This window comes from Centruroides vittatus, unplaced genomic scaffold, assembly GCF_030686945.1.
Source record: "Centruroides vittatus isolate TY-2023 unplaced genomic scaffold, ASM3068694v2 contig_751, whole genome shotgun sequence".
Lineage (NCBI taxonomy): Eukaryota > Metazoa > Arthropoda > Arachnida > Scorpiones > Buthidae > Centruroides > Centruroides vittatus.
In genome coordinates, this window is record NW_027122488.1 from 368,491 (window position 1) to 390,862 (window position 22,372).

The window sequence follows — 22,372 nt, forward strand, 5'->3', positions numbered from 1 at the left end:
TACATGGACATTTGATTTTGCGAGAAAATGGACAATTTTTAAAAACAGTACAAAGTTATAACACCAAAAATTACGCAGAACTCTTTTAATATAAGTGAAACTTGCTCACTAATTTTAATAAAAATGCAATTGATAGATATGCGACAAAATGATTCGGTTTTTTTCTTCTGATGATATCGTTAATTTTATTATTTTTCTTTGAAGCTATCAAGTATTTACATGAAATTACAACGAAAATTATTTTTCAAAATGTTTTTTAAATTAAAAATAATTTATCATTATTTGTTCATTTTTGTTTTTTTTTTTTTGAATGAAAGAATTAGTAGAAATTCCGCCATAGGTAAATAACACTAGATGGCGTCAAAAAATAAAAATTACTGTTGTTTATAGAGGAAACATTCTACTTTTGATATATTTTGTTTGTTAAAAACGTAAGTTTAAAAGTATTTAAGTGTGTATTATTATTTATATTTGTTAAAATTTTATGAAATGCATTTTTAACAAAGCAATTAATACTATTTTACAAAGATTACTTGCAATTTTGTATACCGTGCTTTCTAATTACTGTATGTAGTTTCCAATCTTTAGTTTAATCTCTTTTGATTTAAAACAGTCGTTTATACTAAATACCGTTTCGTGATGGATTACGATGATAATTTTCTAACATCGCGTAATTTCATCGAGAGAAAGGAAGTAAAATATTCTTGTGATTAATTGCCTCGTTTTTTGATTATATTGTGTTATTCATTTTGCACGTACTGAGATGAAATACTGAATAATAATCAAAATTAGAGATGATATATGTAAAATGTTTTGAAATGTTCTGTTGTAATTGCAAGTAATATTTTAAAAGTATATAACGTGATTGTTCAATTTATATAGCTAGCATTCTTCGTAATTAGTCGTTATTTAAAAGTTGAATAGGCCCTCGTCTTATCTTGTTAAAAAGCAAGAAGTACTTACGCTGTTAATGTTGTGTTGTTATTTTGGGAACCCGACAAGTCAGCCTCGTTAACTGCATTACTGACCAAATTAATATCCCACGGCTGGAATCCTCGTGGGGACCGACGAGGATTCGTGCCCGTGTGAAATCGGTTAGTATTTTTGTTTTTTGTCATCTTCTGTTTATTTGGAGTCAACAGTATGCTGCCTTATCCTCTGATGAGGTAGTATTATATGACTGTGGAGTGACGATGGTGGAATACAAAAAGCTCTCCATATGGTGGACGTTTACAGACGACAAGTTTGTGGTGTTGGCGAATCTTTGGGTGGAGATTTTAAAGGTAATCCCAGAGAAAGGCCGAGTGAGTTTTAGCTTTATGATGGGTCAAGCGTTTCACCCGTGTACGAAAGGAAATTTCCTTGGCTGGATAGTTTGGATGAGATAGTGACATAGACAATGCATTTCATACTTTCTAGAACATTAAGTGCTAATTTTGTTTGAAGATTTTGGCTCATGTGATCCGTTTATACAAAAAATAACAGCATTCAGACCTTGATTACGAGAGCATTCACGCATTCTTCCACTACACAAGCACTAACACAAAAACTAAGAAATATAGAAGAGATAGCCATAGCCCATGGTTACACCAACCTTATACATTGTTTATATGAACACCATAGACAGGAACAAGAAATATTCACTAGTCCGACAGAAATACTGAAAAATAAACAGGAAGAGAATAAAGACAGGATCCCTGACTTTTAACCCCCATTTAAAATCAATATATACTGCAATCATCAAGAAACGTTGAGTAAATAATGCATACAGGAGATGCCCATCCATTTTCAGCATACTATGGAATGGAAAAGACCATCCTAACCAAGACAGACTACCAGGAATTTATAGCATCCCCATCAGAGACAACAGATGGGATAAGGAACTGGTCTATGTTGGCTCCACCAAACATTCAATAGGGGTCAAGATAAAAGAACATATGTCTGACATCAGCATAATAGATGTACAATGGCCCTCTCAACTTATGCGACAGACCTGGACAATACGGCAGACTTTGCAGGAGCATGTATTATCCTCACCATCCCACATCCAGAACATTTCAAATGGTTGGAGGCAATGGAAATATTTAAGGCTGGATGCAAAACAACATGCAATAATTTTAAAGAGATGTCCCTTTCAATGGTATGGCAGGTCGTATTGGACAAGAGCATTTAATTTTACAAACATAATTAACATGGAACGCATGCGCAGTTTGATACACATTGTGCTGTTTGATGTTTAAAGGTTCTGGAACTCATGCACATATAGTGTCCTGAATAGAACGCCGTTCAAATAGTGTTCGAATTTTAACAGCCAGCTTGCAGGAAATTGTATGTAGATGCCTGAGGAAGAGCCCAGAAGGGGTGTCGAAAACATTTGCAAGTATAGAACATTAACACTCCGGTTATTAGGTTAAGGCAAGTAGATATTTATTCATTCCAGTGTGGTGGATAGTCAAGTAGTAACAACCATGTTTGAGCATTGGAAAATCATTGTGCTACACATTCTCACACATACCATGTCTGTTGCAGTATCAATATTTGGTGTTGTATTGTTCATGATATTCTTGTGGGATCATAGATTTTTGCATAATATTCCGTCAGATTTCTTAGATGACATATCTTTAGATCTTATGTAATCTGTAGTTTCAGCACAATGGGGCAACAGCACATTCTTTGTCAGTTGTTCATCAGTGGTTAGATGGGGAATATCTATGTCGATGGCTTGACCATGGTGATTCAATCACATGGCCTGCTAGATTGCTTGATCTGAATCCTATAGACCAGTGGTGTGCAAACTATTTTCATTTCCAACCCCCCCATTTTGTGTATAATTTTGTTATGACCCCCAGATAGACAGTAGACTTTTTAATTGTCAACATAAGTAAGCACAAATTCTAAAAAGAATTTCACTGTGTTTGCCTCATTAGAGGTCTGAATAAAACACACAATTTTATAAAATGATGGTTTTATTTGTGTGTATGGGTATAAATAATTATTTAATGAAAAATACTTTTAAAAAAACTTTACATCATAAGGATTCAATGTGAGGTATGTGCTTGCAAAAAGCTCATGATTGCTTCTACATTCTGATCTGTATTGGAAATTGCAAGCCATAAGTCATCCTTTGTCCGCATTAGGTACTAATACAGACAATTGTTTTTGTAAAAAAAATATAGTTCTATTTTTATAAATAATATAATTTCATTTCACTATTCTACTTGTACCTGATGCTTGTTGAAGAAAAGCCTTATATTTTTTATTGTTAAATAAATTTCTTTGAATTTGGCAACCCGAAAAATGTGGTACGCAAACTGTGGATCACAACCCACAGTTTGTGTACCACTGCTATAGACTACTACTTAGGAGGGATTGCAAAGCACTTGTTTACAGATAGATAGACTTCCAGCAAGAACTAATGGCTGCCTTGCATGTGGCCATTAGGGTGGCCAGATGTCTGGATTTTCTCCAGATTGTCAGGCATTTGACTACTCTGACCTCTATCTGGTATCACCTTGTGCTGGACATCAACTTGTCCTCCTTTTTGGGGTGTGATGAAAAATGTGTATAAAAATAGTTCAGTTGTCACTTTGAATGAAGTTAGGAAGCTGGCTAACATTTCAAACCACTTTGACCTAGTGGCACTTTGGCCATTTTCTTTGTTAAGATGCCAAAGAATTTCACAAGTGTTTACAAATGGTCACAAATGTTTATTGGACAAGGGCATGGCAAGGATGAAAGGTCTAACCAATCATTTTTGGACTTCATCAGAATTCTTCTTTTAACTGGATGGAAGTTGCATGTGCAGCTGGCGCGGTGGAGGAGGTTGGAGTTATTCAAGTTTGGAAGCCGACTGTTGCTGACTCTCTAGAACACTGTTCCGCAACTGGTGTGACGTAATCTTTTACATATTCTACTAATTGTCAAGTTTTATTTATGTTTTTATCACAAAAACAATCCTCATACCGGTACACCAAAATCCAATATAACCTCCTAAGCCTTTTAAGTTTCCGGTACCCAAGACGAAAAATTAACAACCAACTAACGTTTTCGATTCTCCTCCGAGATCTTCGTCAGGTTCTTTGACGGTTTTGAAATAGAATGCAATGAAAATAGAATGCTTTTGAAATTCAAATGATAGAACATCTCCCGCGTGCAATAATTGAGAACGATCCAACATGCATTTAATATACATGATACTATCATAAAAATGATGCTGTCCATCCGTACAGGAATACTACACGGCTACCATTGCGGGTGCACCTCTGAGATATATCGCCACGCATATGATAAAACGTTGCCATCTTTGAAATTAATACACTTCTCCGATTTTGACGCCTTGTAAATCTCAAGGGTCTCCAAGGCCCTGATGCAGTCTGTATCGAATGACCTTTTAATGAGGCTGGTTTTATCAAAATCTGCCTTTACATCGGGGTCCGTGGCGTACGTCGACAGGGCGGTGGTGTGTCTTTTTTTGGCAACATCATACTTGTGTTCCGAGATCCTTCTTTGAACGGACCTCTTGGTAGATCCAATGTATATTAGGTCCCTCTGGGACCTGTGATCCCTTATTGGGATACTATTTACCCCTGGCGCTCTTAGAAAATCCGGCCTGTCTTTGGCATTCCTGAGTAGCGAATAGATCAATTGGGTTCTTGAGTACGTCAACTTGGGTACGAACCTGACGAAGATCTTGGAGGAGAATCGAAAACGTTAGTTGGTTGTTAATTTTTTGTCTTGGGTACCGGAAACTTAAAAGGCTTAGGAGGTTATATTGGATGTTTTTATCACAGTTGCTGTGTTTCTTATGCTTATATTTCATTCTCTGCAGCAGAACTGATGAAATAAGATGACATTTGTTTATTTTTTATTACAAGCCACACATTTTTATGTATTCTAAGAAATTAAATGTAAAATAAATTTGGTGTTGCAAGTATAGAACATTAACACTCCAGTTATTAGGTTAAGGCAAGTAGATATTTATTCATTCCAGTGTGGTTGATAGTCATGTAATAACCATGTTTGGGCATCGGAAAATCACTGTGATACACATTCTCACACATACCACGTCTGTTGCAGTATCAATAATTGGTGTTGTATTGTGCATGATTAAACAGACATCAACACCTGTGTTTATCATAATAATAATAGGTTAGTGGCATTATGTAATTCTATTAATAGTATCATATCATATGTTTCTGAGGGGAATAACATTTTGGTGTGCAGTGTTGAGTCATGAGTGTGCCACAAGTAGAAAAAGGTTGTGGAACACTGCTCTAAAAGAAGAGAGATTTTCTTTGCAAGTTGCTTTGACTGAGTGCTGATGCCCATGTCTTTCCCAGCTTGCTTGATGGTCTCATAGGCATTGCCAAATTTATTTTTCTGTTTGTTATTTATACATGTATGTATAAAAAAACAGAAAGCAGAGGAGTCAACAGGGTGTGCAGGGGTTACCCCCAACAGTGTCCTCCTTTTTAGGCATTGGGTGACAATAACACCTGCCTTGCTACATTGCGTACAAAGGAGTATGCTATGATGGAAAGCCACTTGTTCCTCACTAGGCGGTCATTTTGAAGACTTATTATAAAGTAATATAACCAGTTATGCTACAAGTTAATAACTTCTTTTCTGTTTTTTTTTTAAACGCCTCTGATTTCAGCACCGGGGTGAAATCTATACTATCCGGAACCTATAACCGGTGCATAACATGTATGAATATTCTCCACTTCTAATACACCAGGATGATATACTCAACGTTCTCTCCAACCTATTAACCGGAGTAATACTTTTCAAACTCCAATTAATAGGTTGGAGAAAATGTTGAGCATAACATGTATATACTATATATATAGTGCGGTTGACAAGAGCGAAGTGATAGCTCGAAAACATTTGTCAACTGCACTATATATATAGTATATATGTGTTACGCACCGGTTATAGGTTCCGGATAGTATAAAACTTCTTTTTATAAGAGTTATTCTGATCTGTCTGTTTATACCAGAGGTATGTCATAAACCTTTCATGCAAATATCTCTAGAATGCCGTATCCAATCAATAAACAGATAACACTTTTTTGGGTTGGTTTTCAACAAAAAATTAAATGTTATGATTATTGTGTGACCAATTCTGATCATCTTGTATATATAACTACATGTTCATACATCAGGCACCTACTGCCATGAAAAATTCTTCAGAAACTTCAGTTAATTAGTTGTGAAAAATGTTAGTCAAATTCAGAAAATTTTAGCACGACCATTTTCTCAAAAAATTTGCATTCTCTTCTCTGCATTCAGCATATTTTATTGTGACATTAAAGTTCCATTAAACTAGACTGTTATATAAAACAGTAGAACTACAAAATTTTTAATTTTAATAATAATAATTTTTATTATAAATTAAATGCATATTTTTACTGTTTTTTATAATTATAAAATTGTGTTGTTTATAGTTTTGTTCTGATCTGACATCACTTAGAAATGAAACCTACTAATTTATTATATTTTAAATTACATTATGATAATTTAAAGTTGTTAGATTAAGCTTAATTTCATAATCTTGCTGAATTTATTAATTGAAGTGTTCATGTGAAATGGAGTGATAAAGTTAGAAAATTATAGATGCACAGTGTGGCATGCATTCCAAGGCTGTGTTGTCCTGTTTCAATGAAACTGCAAACTGTTTCTTTAATAATCAGTTTTACAAAGAAAAAAAAATCAAACTGTCTTAATAAAAATTGGAAAACAACAAAACAATTTTTTAAGCTTTGGATTAAAGGGGTGAAGAATAATTGAGGGGTATCAGAAATATTTTTAGAAGTGACAACATGAATTTGAATGTTTCAGTTTTCAGATCATAAAAGTTATAATTTAAAATAATTATTCTCTTTGAATGCAGATTAATTTGACTAAATTTTGAAAATAATGGTTGAATAAGCAAGAGTTTAATTATTTTTTGAAATTATAATTACAGTAGAGCGTCGATACGTGGAACCAATTGGGGACTGGGGTCCTTCCAGTTAATGATTTGTTCCAGTTTCCGACTTTGTACGAAAAAATACATTAACCTGTCCGATGTTCAAATTTTTCTCCGTTGCGTATCGCTTCCTGTTGAATTTTTCTCCGTTGCGTGTCACTTCGTGTTGAATTTTCGTCGATTTTAAGCCTAACGAAAATTTTTATAATAATCATCGAGGCTATCGTATCGTTAAAAATTATTTCTGCATTTTGTACAAACAAAATAAATATATTAAAGAATATAAAAAACATGAATATTATACTTTAGAAGTAAATTTAGTATCAAAAACATTCGATTCAGCACGACACAGTCCGACTGAAAATCGTTCCACTTTCCGGCCATTCCACTTACCGTCGTTCCACTTATCGGCGCTCTACTGTATATAGGATGCATTTTGAATTTTTGACAAAGCAGGAAACATTAAGATCAGAAATTTTCTACACTACACTTTTAACTGTGATTTATTTATAATGTAGGCTTACTCAAATGTGTTAAACTGGATTTAACTTCTTGCATGTAGCACCTAGCACTCATTACATATTGGGCAAAATTATGTCATTTTGATAGGTTCTCATATGTTATTGAAAACAAAGCTACTAAGTATATTAACCTTTACAAAACAATATTAAGTCTAATATTGCATTTTTTTTGAATTTGAATAGATATAATGAGCACTAAACTTTTTTTGAGCAGTTACTAATTTGAATTGCCATCTGTAACCTAATAACAAATGCTGTAGATAGGCTAGCTATCTATATTTATAGTACTTACTAACAAAGCACTGATCATGTTAAATGACAAGTTGTGCTTTACTGATGACATGCTGAGTCCAGCTTAAGGAAAATGAGAGGGGTAGTCATTAACACACAACCTATTGATAGGCAGATGTTTGAATTGCTATCAGAAAATGTTACTCTGAGCCTAATGAAAAACTGTGGAAGTCCTTTTGTGATTTTAAGAATGTTTGTATGATTTTATTAGTTAAATAAATACAGTCAATTCATGTTAATATATAACTTCAAAAAACGAACCTGTTACCGGTGTAAATCTTCTTATGAGCGCCTGGCTAACGTTTTCGAACCTAAAACAGTTCTTCTTCAGGCGAAGATGGAATAATTTAAAAGATAGAATAGAACGTTTCAAATCGAACCGCTTCGTCCAATTCCGTCATGGCTGACATGCGCTGTAGTGTCGGGGTGTTGGTTATCGTTTATGCGTGTCTAAAAGGATTTGCCAGGCCGATGAAATGTTGATCTCTTCTTTTTGGTTGATGCAGATATTATTACAGCTCGTTTTATATATAGCGACCGCTTCTAACCATTTTATATGTTCCGGGTGGGGCGTCGTTACGATGATTTTAGCCTTATCCAGTTCCGCGTTGATATCTTGATCAGAAGCATATATACTTAGCGCCGTGTTGAGTTTCCGGTGTTGTAGGTCGGCTTGGTGTTCTTTTAATCTGGTCTTTAACGAGCGCTTAGTGGAACCAATGTAAACGAGCTCCCTTTGCCATCTGTTGTCCCTTAGGGGGATAGAGTACACTCCGTACATTCTGTTGGGATCCGGAGGGTCTTTGCAATTTTTTAGGATTTCGGCTATTGTGGGGCCTCTTCGATATGCTATCTGCATCTGCTGTTTTTTGGCTATTTCTCCATATACTTTACAAACGTATGGGTTGTATGTGATAGGAAGCCTTGTTAAATTTTTTTTGTTAGCGCTACCATTTGCTTGTCCAGCGGATGTGCTTCCTTGGTGATGTTGCCTGGTTATACGCCGTATTAGGGAAGGGTACCCGTGGTCCGTTGCGACCTTTTTAAGATATGCCAGTTCTTTGTCTAGCGCTTTCTTAGTGGAGGAGTACGAGGTTGCCCTTCTTACTAAGGTTTTGAAAGCGGCCGCTTTATACGAGAACGGGTCGCAGGAACCCTTAGGTATGTATATTGGTGTTGCCGTCGGTTTTCTGTAGACGGACGTTTGGATCGTAGACGCTTCTATCCTGATGGCAATGTCTAGAAAATGGGCCTCCGTGCTGCTTATCTGCTCTACTTCTATGACCAAGCCATACGGGTTGTTGTTGACAGTTTGTACAAAGGCCGCTATATCAGGCTCCGTTTTCCATAAAATGAGTACGTCGTCAACGTATCTCTTATAGAGTAAAATATCCGGAAGATATTTTACTCTATAATCTTCCGAATCTATAATCTTAATAATCTTCCAGATATTTTACTCTATATGAGATACGTTGACGACGTACTCATTTTATGAAAAACGGAGCCTGATATAGCGGCCTTTGTACAAACTGTCAACAACAACCCGTATGGCTTGGTCATAGAAGTAGAGCAGATAAGCAGCACGGAGGCCCATTTTCTAGACATTGCCATCAGGATAGAAGCGTTTACGATCCAAACGTCCGTCTACAGAAAACCGACGGCAACACCAATATACATACCTAAGGGTTCCTGCGACCCGTTCTCGTATAAAGCGCCCGCTTTCAAAACCTTAGTAAGAAGGGCAACCTCGTACTCCTCCACTAAGAAAGCGCTAGACAAAGAACTGGCATATCTTAAAAAGGTCGCAACGGACCACGGGTACCCTTCCCTAATACGGCGTATAACCAGGCAACATCACCAAGGAAGCACATCCGCTGGACAAGCAAATGGTAGCGCTAACAAAAAAAATTTAACAAGGCTTCCTATCACATACAACCCATACGTTTGTAAAGTATATGGAGAAATAGCCAAAAAACAGCAGATGCAGATAGCATATCGAAGAGGCCCCACAATAGCCGAAATCCTAAAAAATTGCAAAGACCCTCCGGATCCCAACAGAATGTACGGAGTGTACTCTATCCCCCTAAGGGACAACAGATGGCAAAGGGAGCTCGTTTACATTGGTTCCACTAAGCGCTCGTTAAAGACCAGATTAAAAGAACACCAAGCCGACCTACAACACCGGAAACTCAACACGGCGCTAAGTATATATGCTTCTGATCAAGATATCAACGCGGAACTGGATAAGGCTAAAATCATCGTAACGACGCCCCACCCGGAACATATAAAATGGTTAGAAGCGGTCGCTATATATAAAACGAGCTGTAATAATATCTGCATCAACCAAAAAGAAGAGATCGACATTTCATCGGCCTGGCAAATCCTTTTAGACACGCATAAACGATAACCAACACCCCGACACTACAGCGCATGTCAGCCATGACGGAATTGGACGAAGCGGTTCGATTTGAAACGTTCTATTCTATCTTTTAAATTATTCCATCTTCGCCTGAAGAAGAACTGTTTTAGGTTCGAAAACGTTAGCCAGGCGCTCATAAGAAGATTTACACCGGTAACAGGTTCGTTTTTTGAAGTTATAGTTATAATACCCGGTGTCGGTAAGGAGCAGAGAAGTACATGTTAATATAAATTGCTAGGGAAAGAGTAGTTAGTTAGCTTTATTGAAAATTCATATTAACAAATTTCAGGGTTAAGGTTGTATAATTCAGGGAGTTATCAAACATTTTGATTGTTAACAAATAATCAAAATGTTTAAAATATAATACAGTATATTGAATTAATTTATCTTCTATATAAAGTGGACTTTTTAGATAATAAATTTTTATGTCAATATTAAATTATTCACTTTAATTTATTGAAATATTTTATTTAATGTTTTTCTTATATAGATTTCTTCATTTTTACAAAGCAAGTATATTTTGGGAAGAAAGAATGGGAACTCAACAGTTTTGTCTCAGGTGGAACCACCATCAAAACAATATGATGGCAGTATTTGAACAATTATTATCCAATGAAGCATTAGTTGATGTAACACTTGCTTGTGAAGGTTTAAGTTTAAAAGCACATAAGACCATTCTTTCAGCATGTAGTCCATTTTTTCAAAGTCTTTTCCTAGAGAATCCATGCAAACATCCAATTGTTATATTAAAGGATATCAAATATTGTGATCTGAAAGCTATTGTAGAATTTATGTATCGTGGTGAAGTAAATGTTACTCAGGATCAGTTGTCAGCATTGTTAAAAATTGCAGAGACATTACAAGTGAAAGGATTAGCAGAAATTGCAAATTCAAATCAGCAAACCGAAGATACATTAATGGATACTATTTCACCTCACCAATTTTCCAATATACCACTTTCTGAACCACCTGTTCAACCAAAAAGAACTTTACCACAATCAAATAGTAAAAGAAGAGTAAGAAATCGGAAAAGATCCAATAGTGGATCTGTACAAAATGAAAATATTGACTGTGGTTCAACAAGAATAAAGGAACAGCCTGATTCTCCTGAAATAATAGATGATCCAGTTGCAGATATTCTTTCAGACACTTCATCTCAAGAAAACACTTCATTAGATATTTCTCAACAACCTGTACATTCCCATTGTTCAAGTTTTGATAATGTGAACAGAGAACAAATATTACCAGTAGAAAATTCACATTTGACTTCTCTTCAGACAGATTATTGTAGAAATCCTAAGATGTCTAAAGGTGATGTTTATGATATGGAGCCCTACAAACTTATGGAACAATCTATGACCACAGAAAGTGTATGTATTTATTTTTATTAATTATGCATTCATTTATCATATTATTGCAAATTGATTATTTATTCTGTTACATTAAATTAAATAAAGTAACTTTTTAATGAAAAATCTTTTTAATGCATATATAAATTTTTAAAAGTTTATAAATATATAACATTTTAATCTGAAAGATTCTTGATATTAAGAAATAAATATATGAACATTAGGAATACTATTTTTATTCTTAAATGATGTTTATTTATGCATTATATGAAATATTACATTACTTTTGTATTTATGTTAGTTTAGTCTTTGTGTGAAATAGCTAGATTTTTTTTAACAACCAGGATTATTTAGAAAGCATGCAAAGTTTTGATGTTGCAGTTTAAAAAATGCAGTTATTGATACTTCATATTTCTTTAGAACAGAATTTGTAAAGCATGAAACTATTAAAATGTAATACATAATGATTTAAAAGCTGCTTGTCCTGGTTATATTGATGTCTTCTAATTCACACTCAACAGCCTTTTAAAAACCAGTAATAATAATTGAAAACAAACGTTTTCGACTGTTAACTCGGTCTTCATCAGCTTGTAACTATTGAGATTCAAAACTGTTTCAGAACGTATTCAAATTTTCGAATAGAACCGTTGCACATTCGTGTTACGTGTTGTTGACATGTGTAATACGTGTGGTGCAAAAACACAACATAATTACAATCCATATATAAACGAAGGGATGGGGATGTACATTAAAGGGAGCTATAGGGAACATCCCCTTCGTAACAAAACTTCTAAGCTTGAGAAATGTTACACGCATCTTTAGAATTGATGCAGGTTGTGCGCAGTCCAGCCTTGTATGTTTCCAGGGATTGCAGATGGTCCAATCGGTGGGATATTTTAATCAGATTAAAATATCCCACCGATTATCCCTCCGATTGGACCATCTTCAATCCCTGGAAACCCTGGAAATATACAAGGCTGGACTGCGCACAACCTGCATCAATTCTAAAGATGCGTGTAACATTTCTCAAGCTTGGAAGTTTTGTTACGAAGGGGATGTTCCCCATAGCTCCATTTAATGTACATCCCCATCCCTTCCTTTATATATGGATTGTAATTACGTTGTGTTTTTGCACCACACGTGTATTACACATGTCAACAACACGTAACACAAACGCGCAACGGTTCTATTCGAAAATTTGAATACGTTCTGAAACAGTTTTGAATCTCAATAGTTACAACCTGATGAAGACCGAGTTAATGGTCGAAAACGTTTGTTTTCAATTATTATTACTGGTTTTTAAAAGGCTGTTGAGTGTGAATTATTCGCTTACACCAGTACAGAAGTCGAACCTTTGATGTCTTCTATGTGAGCATACAATTGCCATAATGGATTTATCACACATGAAAAATGATGAAATGGTATAAAAATAATTTTTCACTTTAGATATCAGATATGCTGTAAACAGAACTGATGAGGGGTGTAATATCCGAAATTCATATTTTGTTCAATTAAAGCCTATTTTTATACCATTTCACCGTTTTTCCTGTGTGATAAGTCTGTTATTACATAGTGATTGTTAATTTATTAGTTATAATTGAATATCAAAATTACTAGTTAACTATATTAGTTTCAAACATTAATTATTACATTTTTGTTTTTAAGTCAGTAATATATTTTATAAAAATTGTAATTAAAATATTTAAAATTCAGCTGTTTTCTAAAAGATGGAATTTTTGGTTAACACCTTTATATCTCAACATCTAACACATGAGTGCAGCATTTCACAACCCTTGGACCTCATCAAAAGACTACAGAACCTTGTTTTGTATGATGATGAGTATGTCACAGTGCTAGACTTTCAAGTCTTGTACTTTCCATCAAATTAAAGCTATGCTTATGTCACTTAAGGGATTTTCTCCTACAGAGGTTCCCTTTGAAATTCCATTCACAAGTCTTAGAACTAGAACATCTGACCACCTATTCATTATTTTTCATCTTCAGTGGCATCACGTACATTCAGAACTGAGGCATTCCCTCTGGAAGCTTCCTTTCCAAGACACACTGTGAAATGGTGTTCAGGTCATATGGAGTATGCAAGGGATTTCTTATTTGCCAACATCGACAATGCACGTAAACATCACAATCATATACTGGAACTTGTGCATCTTCTATGTTATACATCATTCTTTGAATTTGAGAACAAAGTATACTTACGAGGAAGAGGCATACCCATAGGCAGTTCCACATCAGCAATACTTTGTGAACTAGTAGTGTGACAATTAGAAAACAACATTCTACTCAAATTCCAACACCTCATTATCTTATATGCTAGCTATGTTGATGATATCTCCATCTTGTGGCAGAGAAAACAAACCTGCAGCAGTTTTTAAAAGCAACCAATGATAACCCCCCTCTGGATTACTCCTACAATTAAACCAAGAGAGTGAAACTACAATAAACTTTTTGGACATTTTCATCTCTTGCAAATATGGCAAAACTTCGATCAAGGTATACAGGAAACCATGTTTTCAACCTATTTTAATTCCACATAACTCTGTTGATCCTCTGCACATCTTTAGATCTTTGATAAGAAGAGCATATACACATTGTACCAGCGCACAGGACACCGTAATGGAGCTGAATTACATCTTAAAGATTGCAGAACAACAGGATTATCTGATAGAAATGATTCAGAAGTTGATCTCAACCTTTCAAACATCAAAACGTCAGCATACATTGGTAGACCGGAAACAAAAGAGTGGTTTTAAATTATATCCCATCTTTAAGAAGGATAAGAAAGCGGCCAGAGTTAAAAATGTCAAGACTGTATATCAACGCAACCTAACGATATTCAGAATTTTAAGGAACAATAAGAAACTATATAACCTTAATTTGACCACAGGGATTTACTCCATTCTGTTAATCAACCAACGTTTCAAATCAAAACTGGTCTATGTGGGTGCCACTATACCTAATTTACAACATCTCAAAGAACATAAATACACAATTGATAAAAATCTTGATAAAATGACGCTGGAAGCTTATTTGCAACATCAGGACATACAAGTACAGTGGGAGCAGGCAACCATCATCAGACCCATATCTAATATATGCACTATGAGATATCTGGAAAAACTGGAAATTTTTAAAATGCACAAAAAATCCAGTTGCATCAACCATAGAGACATGGACAGCTTGTCTACCACATGGTGGTCCTTTTATGAAAGTTAATTTTATTAAGGGACATTTATTCGTCTATTTTTACTTTTTATTGTTTATTTTATTTCTGTATTTATTTATTTATTAATTCTCAACTACAATTTCCATTATTTTATTTATTTATTTTAGAATTCTTATCATTTATTTTAAAATTTTTGTATTCACATTCTGTTTTATTGTTATTGAAGATGATCAGTTAAACTGATCGAAAATGTTATTATTTAGTAAATATCATTGCTAGATTTTTTAAAAGGTGTGTTTTTTGTTGTAATTTATATATCCAGTTGATAATTTATATTGAAAAAATCATGACAGCAAATGCATCACGAGTCAACCTTAAAAGATGTAAGCAAAAATATATTTTCAGAACAATTGTAGAGATGGGTAGAATTATTAATTCTCAAACTATAAGCAATCACTTTTGATACATTGAAAACAATATGATTGAATTTTCGTTGTCTCAAAATGCAAAGTCAGAACTCTTTAAAAATATGTCCAGAGAGGCATAGTCAGTCTGGGAACAAGAAGTGCAGTTAATATAGAAGATACTAAATTAATTGAAAGATTGTCAAGTAAAGAAATCCACTGATGTGTTTTACATTCAGTCCTGCCTTCTCAACAATTTTTCCTATTTTCATATTTCCAGTTGATACAAAAAATATATGGTTATATGGAGTCTAACTAACACCTTACCAAAATACACTTTTAACATCTTGGTTATGCCAGATATATTGATGATGTGCCAATTAAATGAAAAAGACATCCTGAAATTCAGATTTATAAATGATGTTAACTCTAATGCAATTTTAAAGGTTTAAGAGTGTTTTACTGTTTAGCATTGCATTTCTCAGTAATATAAAATTAAGTAAAAAAATAAAAGGAACATGGCTGGCGTTATTTACATTTAATAAATAAAAATATAAATAAGACTTATTCACATAGGTAAACACCTTGCTTTAGTCCTTCTTTTTCGCCATTACACCATCAGCAGTCCTTAAAATTCTCAGTTATGGAGATGACTTTCCCTTTTAAGCTACTGCCTCTGCAAAAAAATTAAAAATATAAAAACAGGTAGAGCATCCTCTGGTGTTCTTTGTCACTATCATAATATTACATTTAAGTAAAAAAATAAAAGGAACATGGCTGGCATTTTTTACATTTAATAATTTTTTGTGGAAGCAATAGCCTAAAAAGGAAGGTCGTCTCTGTAACTTTGTGAATTTTAAGAATTGCTGATGGTGTAATGGCGAAAAAGGACTAAAGCAAGGTGTTTACCTGTGTGAAAAAATTGTATTTATATCTTTATTTATTAAATATAAAATTAATTTTTTAATTATTTTTTCAGCATAGATTCTCAAGTTAGATCTAGTTTTTGTTTTGTTTTCTGATTGACTAGTTTTGTTCAGTTTTGGTTTAGTTTTCTCTATTGGCAACAAGTCTTGGATTTGTTGTGTGAAGCAAAGCTACAGATCTTAAAAGCTTTAAATTTATATTTTGGATTTACTGATAGATAGATATATTGTTCTCATAAGTTTAATAAAAATCAGGCTTATATACTTTACAACAGAAATTTTGCCCACTATGTAATTGACTTTTGTCCACAACTTGATTTACAGTAATGGACAAGTCAATATTACTGTATATAGTAGAATCCTCTTATATTAGGGATAACAGATCCACTGAAATGAGGTAAAAAGACATTGATTTGGCATCTGAACCTGGAGAAAACATCTGCAAACTGCTGATATTTTCTCCTGGTCCATTATCAAGGTTCATTATAACAATTCTATTGTATAGTAATGGACTTTTTGATATAATGGACAAGTTCATAATAATGAGTAATCTTGATAAAATGGACTTGTGTATGTAGTTAATATACAGTCAAACCTGTTTTTATGCGGTGGATAGGGACCGCATAAAAACAATGCATAAAAAAAAATTGCACGAAACTTCATGAGTGGCTATAAAAAATAGTTTTTGCAACACAATTAAAAAAATATTTTTTTATGCGGTCAATAGGCACCACATAAAAAAAGTCTCACATAGAAAATAACTCAAAACCATACGAAGTAGAATTTATTGACAACAGATGTCAGCACTTGATTGCATCGTCTGGTCTATCGTCTGTTTTACATATTTTTGTCCAGGTGGTGTTTTGTTGACTTAAAAAATAAATTATTTCATTTTTTGCATATTCATGCAATAATATTACTATAATAAGTTCATTTATGCTATAATAAGTTTATTTAGCTGTAATAAGTCAACGTGAGACATGACGAATTGCACGAGACTAGTCACCAACTATACCGCACAAATAAAAAATCGCACAAAAAAAACCGCACAAATTAAAAATTCGCATTAAAAAAATCACACAAAAAAAGACCGCATAAAAACAGGTTTGACTGTATAATGTTTATAACATTATTTACTAACATTATTTACAAACATTATAACAGACCAATTTCTTTGGTTCTATGGTGGTCCATTATATTGAACTTTTACTGTATATTTAACAATGTTCCACTACATTATATTGAATTAGGCTTATGCAGTATCTGTTTATATAGATATTTGTCTAATCTAGTCTGCTTTACATTTTTCTGTTAAAAAAACAAAAATATGTTTTATAATTCCACAAATGAAACCACATATCAACAAATTTTAGTATATGGTATTTCTAGATTTACACTAAAACTCATATTTGATAATGCTTTTTAGAACTTGTCATTTCTTGCAAGTATTGTTGCCAGATGACAGTGTAAGAAAATTGTGAAATCTGTATTCAAAATAGTCCAAAGTTTTGCACAAAATTACAGAATTTTGTGTATTTCCCAATGTAATTGTTTTGATTTTTCTATAAGCCATTAAATGTGTAAAAGTTTTAATAGGGTGCAATTGAAAAACTTAAGTGAGTTTATTTTCCAGTCATGGACAAGTATTTCTGTCTACTTAAGCAGAAAATTCCTTAAGTGGGAGCATTTTATATGGGAAAAATTTACAATTGAAAAATTGGGACTTTTGAAATTAAACTTTATAGATGGGAAAACTTCTAATGTGGGAACTTCTTCACTGAGTTCTACTATATTTAATTTTGACCTGCTCTACTCTACAACAATTGTTGTTCCAAAGCTTTGATTAAATTTTTGTGAAATATTAATATCAAAATAATCAAAATAAATATTAACTTCAAGTATTAATCAATTACTTGATTACAACTTGCAATATTTTAAATAAAGACAATGCTTTCACATTTATTAATAAAAATGTTTATACATACAGGTCCCATTATTAACGCAAGAACAGTTATCTTCTCCTATTTTGAATCAAATGACTGCCTCAACTTCAAGTCATGAACAAAGTATAGGTTCCTTACAAACTAATATTCCATCTAAATGCCAATCTATAGGTTCTGTTAGTTCTACTCCATCTCAGCCTACATTTAATAATGAAATTAGTCAAGGTATGTTTAGTTTTAAAAATATTATTATGTAAAGTAATGCATTTTCTAATTTATAAAAAATAATATTTTATACATAAAAAAATTAAATATTTGTGTTTCTTTTGTTAATAGCATTTGAAAAATTATTGAATATATAATTTGCATAAAATTTATATAAATTATTAATTTGTTTACATTAAAATTTAGTGAAAGCATAATGAATTTTAGAAATAAATTTTTATCAGTGATAAATTAGAAAAAAGTTTTTTGTAAGAAACTCTGTGAAAAATTTAAAAATCAGTGGAAAAAATATCTGTTTATATAAATAAAATTTTACTGGAATAATATTTTCAAGTAAAATATTTAAGTGATTTAAGTTATCTTTTTACATTGCAAATATATTTCAACTATTATTGAAATAAACTGTTTTTCAGTTTGCTAACAAATGAAGCATATTTTTTTACTCCTAAAATGAAAACATAATTATTGAAAAATTTAATAGTTTTACTTTTTTACAGTATATTTCTATAATACTCTCTATGAAGTTGAATTCTATGTAGCCTTTAATATTAAGTTTTTCAGAGTTATGAAAAACCTGATAAAACTCTTTTTATTGTAAATCATGCTTTTCATTTAAAATATATTTGTATCATTAAACTTCATACTCTATTGAAATAGCAAACAATGGTTTTGTGTTAAAGGGCTATCTTTCTGAAGAAATAGGATAGAAGTTCAATCAAATTTTTACTAAAATACTTATAGTAGGATTCAGTTCACTGTTAGAGATTTGCTTTCACTTGTTATGATTTTCTAAGAATAAACACATATATTCCATAAATTGTTTTTAATTATATTAGTTTTTTTCCCTTCTTCTTGAAGCAATTTATTGCCTAATCACTTTTTATATGACTTATTACCACTTTATAAAAGAGTAAACTAATGCTATCGTCCAACTAAAGCTGAATATTATCGGGTTAGAAATGACTATAATATTAATAATTTATAAGACAATTTGGCACTAGAGTTAGGTGCCATCTCTTAATAAATTTAATAATTATAATTTTAATAATTTAATTTAAATAATTTAGAAGTACTGGAAGAAAGGAATCGGCCCAAAGCGGGACTCGAACCCGCAACTGCTGCTTACTGTGCAGATGCATTTTCAATTATGCTGTCCGGACCTCTGGTCTGATTTCCTCTTCCAGTATATATAAGCTTACGTTATAACCATCAACAATTATTGCAACACCAGCTGGGGATGCTCTGCATGGTAAGCAGGAGTTTCGGGTTCGAGTCCCACTCTGGGCCGATTCTTTTCTTCCAGTACTTCTAAATTATTTAAAATAGATTATTAAAATTATAATTATTAAATTTATTAAGAGATGTGCCTAACGCCTAACTTTAATGTCAAATTGTCTTATAAATTATTAATGTTATATTAATAATTTATAAGATTCCATTTCTAGCTCGATGATATTCAGCTTTAATTGGATGATAGCTTTAAAATATATCAAGTTTGATGATGATGTTTATTTAGTAAAATAATCCTTAAATATTTGATAAGAGTATTACTTACTGTTTTTAAAATATTTGTTAATGTGTATATATTGATATATTTGTATGTTTTCATGATATATTAGTGAGAGAAGTAAAACAATTACGTAGATTTAATGCATTTAAGGCAAACATTATTTAATAAAATAAACTGTAATTAATTTAGATAATTAGCAGAATAGCCAGTATATTGCATTTTTAATTAAATTCAATTGGTGCAAAATATAAACAGAATTAGACAAATTTCTGCCTATATGATGCACTTCCATTAGTCTGAACTGCACTAATCTGAAATCCACTTAATCCAAAACAGTTTTGTTTTTTTCCCCCCTAAATGTTGTAGTCAAAAACAAAAAATTATAATTATTTTTATAAATTAGTAATACCTCTGTTTTCGTTGACTTCAGTTATCGCCAGTTTGTTTTCGTCGATTTTTTTCGCGAAAAATTTCTGTTTTCGTCAATTGCCTTGGATTTCGTCAGTATGCTCAAGTGACCTTGCTGCTAATTTTGTGAAAACAAAGGGCTACCCACGTGTTTTCTGGCACACTGGCATTATTTCTTGTGTGAACATTACCCTGCGACAGTCCACCATTGGCCAACGGTTCCATTCCCTGAACACTGGGAGTTTGGTCATGAGTTTGCACTTTACCCGGGCGGGCTGGCCACGTGAAGTTTTCTGGGTTTTCTCCACATCTGTAACGCCTGAATAGGGGCCAGTTACTCTTAAACAGATTTTCCGGAAGGCATTATTTCCCTTGATACAACCATCATAAACGCATACAACTACTATTACATGACAATTATGTCACACTTTACCATGGGGCAATATAGGCTAGAAGCTCATGTCCAACTAGCTTCAAGACATTACCCCATGTGTCTAGCTGAACAATTCCATTGCTTTCATCTTAATGCTAATTATCTTATCTTTAATCTTAATGCTTTTATCTTAATGCTAATTAGTCTTTTATGTTAATTTCTTATTGCTTTTAGTATTTAATGCTATATTAATTCTCTATAAAATGTGGTTTTGGTATTATTTTGGTGTCTAGAATGAATTAATTGGATTTACATTGATTCATATAGAAATAATTGCCTCAGTTTTCGTTGGTTTCGGATTTTGCCGATTGTTTTTGGATGGATTATTGACGAAAACTGAGGTACCACTATCATGTTTTTATGTATTAAACATATTAACATAAATATGTACAGAAAACAGTATAAAAAATTTTTGAAATATTTGTTTGTAGTGCTTTTTTGATTTCCTTTCCCTTAATAAAACATTGTTAATTTGAACTTTTCTCCAATCCAAACAACCCTACACAATTATTAATTTGAATTTAGTGAGAATGCACTGTATTTCAAAATTAATCCTTAGTTGATTAGCTATCACTGTAACACTAACATATCAGGGACTGTAATTGAATTGTGAGGAAGTTGAATTATATTACATTAATGTGATATAGCCTATTTAATCTAAATATATAAAGTTACATGTCCTGACTGACTGACTGATTCATCATCTCCCAGAGCAAAGTGCTGAACCTAGAGGTGAAATTTGGTACCCAGTTAGGATAAGTCATGAAAATGCACACTAAGAAGGGATTTTTGGAAATTCCCCCGTAGGGGAGAAGGAGAGGATTAAGGCTTAACCTGAAAAAGGCCTATACCATACTATTTTAGATTGCAATTTTTTTTTTGTTTTTGATAGTAATAACTTAATTTCCAAACGTACAATATTTACCAAATCCAAATCGTTTGTCCAAGCAATGCCAGGCTCATTTGCTAGTTTATAAATAATTTAATTCTGGATAAATTGAATCACTTCATTATTGGTATGTCTAGTCAGTCAGTATAAAGTTTGAAGTATATATATATTTTGTAAAACAAATTCAGCATTATTAATGTTTTCTAGCTGGTGCAAACTTGAAAAATCATAAAATTTAAAAGTCATTAGTTCCATGTTCCTTAGGCATGTTCGACACCATTTCAATGTCATTTACTTTTTACTTCTCATATTACAGTAGAGAGTCATTAATCCAAACCCCGGTAATCAGAATCTCTGGTTATTCGAACGATTTTCAATCAGACTGTGTTGTGCTGAATCAAACGTTTTTGATACTAGATTTACTTCTAAAGTATAATTTTCATGTTTTTTATATTCTTCAATATATTTATTTTGTTTGTACAAAGTAAAGAAATAATTTTTAACGATACAATAGCCTCGATTATTATTACAAAAATTTTCGTTAGGCTTAAAACCAACGAAAATTCAACATGAAGCGACACGCAACGGAGAAAAATTTGAACATCGGACAGGTTAATATATTTTTTCATACATAATCGGTTATCCGAACAAATCACTAATCCGAACAACTCCAGTCCCCAATTGATTCAGATTAACGACTCTCTACTGTATTATTAATTATAAAATGTTTTTATTATTACTTAATATTTTTATTGTACATTTTAAAGCACAATTTTGTTGTTTTCCCTGAACAAGATAAAAAAAAAATGAATAAAGAATTTAATTTACATGTTTGCCAACACATTTATTTTTTGCTTTAATTAGATTCAGGACACACAGTTGCAATTGCTGCATAAGAATT

General features: G+C 32.7%; 2 protein-coding genes across 8 annotated transcripts in view; one reads left to right on the top strand and one right to left on the bottom strand.

Annotated features, from left to right (window-relative positions):
- Window positions 1-307: 307 nt before the first annotated feature.
- Window positions 308-22,372, top strand: part of LOC136981316 (protein abrupt-like) — a 135,479-nt gene continuing 113,414 nt past the window's right edge. For 6 of the 7 annotated variants that reach the window (XM_067277625.1, XM_067277624.1, XM_067277623.1 and 3 more), the window contains exons 1-3: window positions 308-431; window positions 10,691-11,570; window positions 18,051-18,231. In XM_067277625.1, the coding sequence (XP_067133726.1) occupies window positions 10,734-11,570; window positions 18,051-18,231 (1,018 nt within the window). In that variant the 5' untranslated portion in view covers window positions 308-431; window positions 10,691-10,733. The remainder of the gene's footprint in view (window positions 432-10,690; window positions 11,571-18,050; window positions 18,232-22,372) is intronic. The other variant, XM_067277629.1, reaches the window with a different exon arrangement.
- LOC136981330 (uncharacterized) lies at window positions 8,215-9,392 on the bottom strand. Its single transcript, XM_067277647.1, has 2 exons — window positions 9,266-9,392; window positions 8,215-9,206 (listed from the first exon to the last, which is right to left on the bottom strand). The coding sequence occupies exons 1-2, from the start codon at window positions 9,390-9,392 to the stop codon at window positions 8,215-8,217; spliced, it is 1,119 nt and encodes a 372-aa protein (XP_067133748.1).

Bases quoted from the DNA above. Each gene is read 5' to 3' on its own strand.
- LOC136981330 (XM_067277647.1), bottom strand. From the start codon at position 9,392: ATGGCAATGTCTAGAAAATGGGCCTCCGTGCTGCTTATCTGCTCTACT. The intron at 9,207-9,265 runs GTACGTCGTCAA...TTAAGATTATAG, and splicing joins CTCCGTTTTTCATAAAATGA to ATTCGGAAGATTATAGAGTA.